Source organism: Cystoisospora suis (genome assembly GCF_002600585.1).
Source record: "Cystoisospora suis strain Wien I chromosome Unknown contig_3356, whole genome shotgun sequence".
Classification (NCBI taxonomy): domain Eukaryota; phylum Apicomplexa; class Conoidasida; order Eucoccidiorida; family Sarcocystidae; genus Cystoisospora; species Cystoisospora suis.
This window is the reverse complement of record NW_027156151.1, coordinates 1,733-7,973: the sequence shown is the minus strand read 5'-3', so window position 1 is coordinate 7,973 and position 6,241 is coordinate 1,733. Positions and strand designations below refer to the sequence as shown.

The 6,241-nt window shown below is 53.3% G+C and overlaps 2 protein-coding genes across 2 annotated transcripts in view; both read left to right on the top strand.

Annotated features, from left to right (window-relative positions):
• Positions 1–3,311, top strand: part of CSUI_006583 (tetratricopeptide repeat-containing protein) — a 9,255-nt gene extending 5,944 nt beyond the window's left edge. The window contains exons 5-7 of the mRNA XM_068066739.1: positions 1,107–1,232; positions 1,369–1,505; positions 2,392–3,311. Of these exons, the coding sequence (XP_067921282.1) occupies positions 1,107–1,232; positions 1,369–1,505; positions 2,392–2,479 (351 nt within the window). The 3' untranslated portion in view covers positions 2,480–3,311. The remainder of the gene's footprint in view (positions 1–1,106; positions 1,233–1,368; positions 1,506–2,391) is intronic.
• Positions 3,312–5,346: 2,035 nt separating this feature from the next.
• CSUI_006582 (uncharacterized protein) lies at positions 5,347–5,748 on the top strand (the record flags this gene model as incomplete). Its single annotated transcript, XM_068066738.1, has 1 exon — positions 5,347–5,748. The coding sequence occupies one exon, from the start codon at positions 5,347–5,349 to the stop codon at positions 5,746–5,748; it is 402 nt and encodes a 133-aa protein (XP_067921281.1).
• Positions 5,749–6,241: the final 493 nt, after the last annotated feature.

The following is a 6,241-nucleotide window of genomic DNA, read 5'->3' as shown; positions in this document are numbered from 1 at the left end:
ATAGATAGATAGATGTCCGTTCCACTTTCATTGAGCTGGGTGAGCAATCCAATAGGGGAGTGTGAGAACAATACCTCGAGAGATCGTGCGTTCAAAGACACCTTGACAGTAAGTATGCCTTGCAACATTTGTCACTGCTTCTCATTGAGCCTATTCTATGCAAATCAGTCTACACTGAGAAAATCGAAACTAGCCTAACTAAAAGGCCAAGAATAGCCGTTGGTACGGGTCATCACTATAGAAGGCTCCTTGCGCTTCAGTAGCTGCTTCTAAAGCTAAGGTATTGCTTGGCAGTAGTGTGGAATTCTTCCTGTCACCGGTGTCCGTATGGACGGGCATTTAAAGCATGAGCTATATATGCTTGGAAACAAGAGCTTTCTTCTTTCTCCTTGATGCTTTTCAACTGTGTTAAATACTTCAGCTGTTCTTTGCAGAATCATGTATGAATTCTCATGCACCTACCGTCTTTCCCAGCCTACCGCCCCCATGTATTTATATACCTAGATGCGTTTATCCTAAATATGTTCCACGCAGTCACACGCTGCCTGCAAGAAAGCATGTGTATCTGTTTCTCCGTTTACAGAAAGGCCGTCTAGTAGGCTCGGCAGATGTAGATTCCTGAGCATCTCACCAGATATCGGTGAACATACTTGGCATATGTTAGACATCTATTCAGTTGCATTAAGAGATATGTACACACATACATGGACACGTGTGGAAGCCACAAGGCGGGTATGCTTTTTGCAATTGAAGATAATCCCCGCTTCGGCCCCGTTACGAATCTACGAACAGTCACCACGTTGTGAGATCGGTTTCGCGTGGGGGTTGGGAATGTCGGTCTCTGTTTTGCCAACGATATAGACCATCTACTTCGGTGGACTTTTCTATCAACAAGTAATCTAGTATTTCAAGCGCAGCTGTGATGCATCCTGTCCATCTCCTGAGTCTGGAACGTTTCCAAGAGGGCCAGTATCAGTTGCCTTCTCGGACTTGCGTCTCACCCAATACCAGAAAAACTAGTCTTCTGTTGTCTGCTTTTGTCTCCTTCGTGGATAAAGGAAAAGAAGGTCCGTTCAATGGAATGCAGTTGTGGTTCTCTATCTCAGGCGCTGGAAGTCTGTCCCCGGCTCTCCTCAACGAAGCGACAACGAGCGGCTCTCCATTGCAATAGTTGCTTGATGCTACTCGAGCTCAAACAGACACCTGCGAAGGCTCTTGAGCATGCACAACGTGTGAGTGAGACCGTAACGATACACGTCACTGGCATTCTATCGACGATAGGAGATTCTGTATAAACAACATACAATGGAGGCACAGTTGTCTGCTGCAATTGGTTTCTATGTGGAAATTTTGCTGTGTAAACTTCAGGCTATCGCACTTGATCCGGAGTGGCAAAGAGGATATTATCGCGCAGCGCAGGCATGCAGAGCTTTGAACGATCCAGGAGAAGCAGCACAGCAGTTCTGGCAAGCCCTACTACGTGATCCAGACAATGAGGACATTTCGTAAGGAAGATCTCCCGTCTTGTTGTACATCTGTCTAAAATCTCTTTCTGTGTTCAGGAGCTCGGTATTTCCTCATAGCTTTATATGCGTGAAGAAACGCATGTGAACGTTTTCGCGAAAACAAGTAGTGATCTCCACCCCCCTTCGTCATCCTAGGAGTCGTTCCAGCCACGTCGAGCTCGGGGAGTTCCATAGCTCCAGGAAAACCTTATGTTTGCTTTATCAGAGCATTGCGAAGCAGCTTGAAATGAGCGGAGGGTTGTCGCTCAACGTTGCGGCAAGTGACGGGGTACAGCACGTACCGAGTACACTTGCCAGAGCTGGCAGACAAATAGCCCCGTTGTGCTTATAGGCATCCCACTGGTGAGAGGACTTTCACAGGAGGGACATGAAAAATAGGTTGTGCATGCACTTGGGCTCCGTTCTTGGTTCCTGTGGTTGAGTTCCAACAAAAATTGCCTTTTCTGCCGTGTGGATTCGGCGCTTCCGGCTCGAGGACCTGAGAAACATTCTTGCTCGTTTTTGTGGTTATGGTAAGTGAGGGGAGTGCTTGCCTTTTGGAAGGGACTCATTTGCAAGTATTGTCCACGTTTGGAAGGCGAGGAGACCACTAGTACAACGCGGATCTTGAGTGTATGTGGTGTGGCACTACTGCTGTTCTGATACCTCCGCTGGAACTTCTTGGCGTACGGGTTTGTGCCATTCAACAGTGAATCGGCCAAAGAAGTTGAAGAAGCAAAAACTGCGAAGCCCTCCAGACTCGGCAGTGCTAAGGAAGCAGGCAGACCACCGAAACTGTTTTCCATGGAATAATCGGAGGTTTTTTTCCGGTGTGTTTGGTACTAGTTGTGAACAGAAGGTGTGTATCGGTGTGGATGTCGTTCAGGCGCGAATTCAGGGCCGCTGTCGCTGCGGCGAGAGAAACTCATGGCCAAGCGAAAGCATCGGCTAAGGGGAAAGTAACAGGTGCATAGAACACGATATGGTCCAGTTCGGGGCAAACATGGTGACGGCAAGCCCGGCTTGACGGACAGTGCTCTTTTCCGTTGGCTTCGGGCTCAACTTTTTTTGGATGGTGCATTACCAGGTCAAGGGAGCAACGCCTAGACGCAGCCAACTTCCGTAGGTGCACCTCGTCAACGCCGCAGCGCTCGGGCGGCGGCTGACAGATACACCGGCACCGACTATCGGAGGGTATATCTGTATCTCCGCCTGCCACCGATGGCAGGCCGCCGCATTGGTTCGCCGTTCGCGCAGTTTCGATCGTCTTTGCTGCCGATTGCAAGCTGTTAAAGCAGAATGCATATGGGGAGGCTAGCCTAAGCCCCACCACACGTGCTTCAAGCAAGCAACCACCGGTGAAAAGGGCACTTGTCCTGTACTGATCTTACTGGCGAAGTTCATTAACTCCTACGCTAGTAAACTAGGTGGCGAGATAGTATGGCGGACCGGCATTTGGTCGCCTGTCATAAAACGGAGGTCTTATATTCAGGTCCGTGAAGAGTACAGCCTCAGCGCATTCTGGCAATGGTTCCTGAACATCTACCGGGGGACATACGAAGCCGTAGCCTTGGGGCGAATTGGCAGGGCAGCAACTCTCAGCAACGCCAGGACTCCCTTACAGTCAAAGCGTCCGTCCGGAGGGACAGGAGGACGCCGCTTTGAGCTCGGCGGGTCCCGCTACGGACCAAGAACCCAAGAGAGCGCGCAAATGAGACAGTTCAAATGCGCCCTCACGGCTTCTTAGCTTAATCTGCCGTAACATATACACGGTTCTGCCCGGGGAGGACGCATATAAAAAGGCTATTTCTGTGCTTTTTCTGTAATGATAGAACTACGGACTGTCTAACAAAGAGATATTCTCAGCGTAGAGCGCTGCCCGTCGTAGAGGCGAAACATCGCAGGAGGGGGCGACCTTGCTCCGAAGTGGGCAGTGATGTGGAGAGCCAGGAAGCAAAGAAAGGTCACGTCTACGTTAGTACCCACACAGCTCACCGGACGGTCGGTTCGGCAACAACGTGTCTACAAAGCTGCGATGCCACAACTTGGGGGGCGGGTCACGAGAGCGGAACGAGTCCGGACCGCGGCCGTCGAACCCGGGTGCCGAAGAGGGGTGCGCTGCTTGTCCGGGAACTTAACAGCGCCAGAAAGGGGAGCTTCAGAGGAAGTACGCACCGATGTAGGCTTTACTGAGCGCAGACGCCTCAAGCTACTGCTGAGCCGTCACCGTTTGCTGGTTCGCCCTCCGGTAGATAGCAGCCACTGAAACAAAACTGACCCACAGGTCCGTCTCCTCCGACCGCAACAGAGGAAGGCAGTGTTTCACAGGTCTCCGGATTTCCTCGAGCGCTGCACTACGAAAATACCAACGGTAGAGTACTTTCTCACATCTATTGAGGACGAGCGTACAGCCGAGCTCGAACCGTCGTTGACAGAAGCTGCTGTCTATGTTGCAGCCCGGTAGCGCCACGCATCTTCTGAGGTGAGGGGCCCGGGTGGTCTCGTGGTGTGACCCGGTCCGCAAGAGATAACCGCTCCGCTCTGAAGCACGAGGGTAGTGTCCCAGGCGGCTCGCGTGTGCTCTATCCTGAGTGCCAGCTGGAACGTCTCACTGGTCCCGTTTTGCCTCCTTGTGGCAACAGCTAGGGTCACCAACTGCGCCTCGGGGCCCAGCCGGATGCAGCACGGGAGGCGAGTCTCGATACGCGCGGCGAAAGGCCAGGGTCTCGGAGTCAGCTTGACACACCAACCGTGCCTCTCGCGGGTGTAGGGTCGAAGGTAGCTCCGACGGCAGCCGGATGCCATAGCTTGGGAGCCGAAGTAGCTGCTGGGCACCTTACCAGCGGTTTGGCCGTTGGATGCCATCTTGTTCAGGGGTGCGCGAGCTAGGCCCGCCTGACGGCATGGGGGTTGTGGCCGGCAGTCCTGAACGATGGTAATCGCTTGGACAGCCCGTCAGTATGGGACACCAAGAATGCTCTCCGTTCCGTCTTTTACTTGGGAGTCTTGCTGGTTTGTTCCTGTGGCTACCCACTCGAGCCTTGGCGGCTGATGCACCCGGTGAGAATACTCGGACAGGGGAACACGGCCCCTTGTACTTAGCCACGGGACAGAAGGTTTCCGTGGCCCGAAATAGGAACCGTACGCTTAGTGAGTCGCATGCCTATTCATGAGACGGCTCCGTTCGCATCCGAACAGTTAGATGATAGAAAAGGAACTATGGCAGCACGCCGGCCGGCTGCTACGAAACGGGTGATAAAGTTGAAAGAATAGCCAGCCGGTATACGTGCTAAGCGGCTGTGAAGCGGACTGGAAAAGGGGAGGACACAGCCAGACAGCTGGTTATTTAAGCGGCCAAGTAGTGGAACGTTTCTTCTGCGTCCGTTTACGGTCGAAAAGCATTCACATCAGTATTGTCTGAGACGAGGAAGGACCCCGTATCCCACGAATACTACAGGATTCAACATCCTGAGAATCCGACCTTATGACCCCCATCACCCATAGACGAGGCCTGACGCCATGTGTGTTGATGACAGCACTCGCGCTCCTTTTGTTTGCAGCCAATGTAGTTGCCTGGCCACTCCGACGGCATGGGCACAGTCCCGCCACGTCAGTGTTCAGTTTCGGCACTCCAAGTGCATTTCCGCGCACACTGGAGCCGGCTAATGCTGACAACGGCTCCCCGCCATGCCCAGGGTTACAAGCAGAAAAGAAGCTTCGGACGGCGCCCAGCTCTGCGGGACCCGTGTCCCCGGAACCGCTACATAGCAAGGGGAGGACCCCCAGCCGCACAAGCTTACCGACACCTTCAGCGGCGTACGCGACACCAGCAGGGCGGCTCATGTCCCCTGCCGCGGCTTTTTCTGTGAAGTCTTCAGACCTACGCCTCGCTCAAAAAAAACAGTTACAGCACTGGCTTAAGATCGCAGCAACTGGTGTATTCAGCGACCTTGCTTGGGGCTGTTTTGATAAAGTGGGGACGCCAGAGAAATCCGAGCCGTGCCTGCTTCAGTGGGAAGCGCAGTTCTGCGTGGCGAACTACCTTTTAGTTGACGCTTTGAATGCCAATAGGGGGTATTCGCGTGAAGAGTGGGTTGCTCGGGACGGCTCGACCAAAGGACTGGATGCAATGGCAAGACTTTGTCAACCTCGCGTCGATGACTGGGTGTCAAAACGGAAGGCCGACTGCGAAAGGGCGATGCGTAACATTAATGGCGCGTTCCCCTCCGCCGAATGTTCGTAAGTGCCCTGATGGGTTCGCCACAGACACCTCTCAGTGGATCACTGTCCCGAGGAGGGAGCACCGGAGCTGTTGTCGGCAGTTATTGTCGGTCGGCGAGTCACGTTCTCTGTGGGACAGAACTGAGGCCAGCAAACGATTACTCCTTGTTGCCTGTACCAAGACCGGTGCTAACACAGGGTATCTTACGCCTCTGGTTGCGACACACATGAGTCGTATTATTAGAGGGGCTGATGCTGCGCTGACAGAAGAATGGAAAGCTAACCGATTGCACTGCCTGCTAAAAAGAAGTGCTCCATGTGACTCCAACCGTGTTCCGTGTAGTCGGCACTCTCGCCCCGCTCCCAAGTCTCTCTGCGAGAACTACATGCACCCCGCGCAACCCCCACAAGTGACCGGGACGCTAGTGACAACGGACACTTCCCCGGTTGCCAGGACAGTGATCGGTCGTAGAACGGGGGTTAGAGAAATCGTGAAGATGTTCGAGCGGACAAGG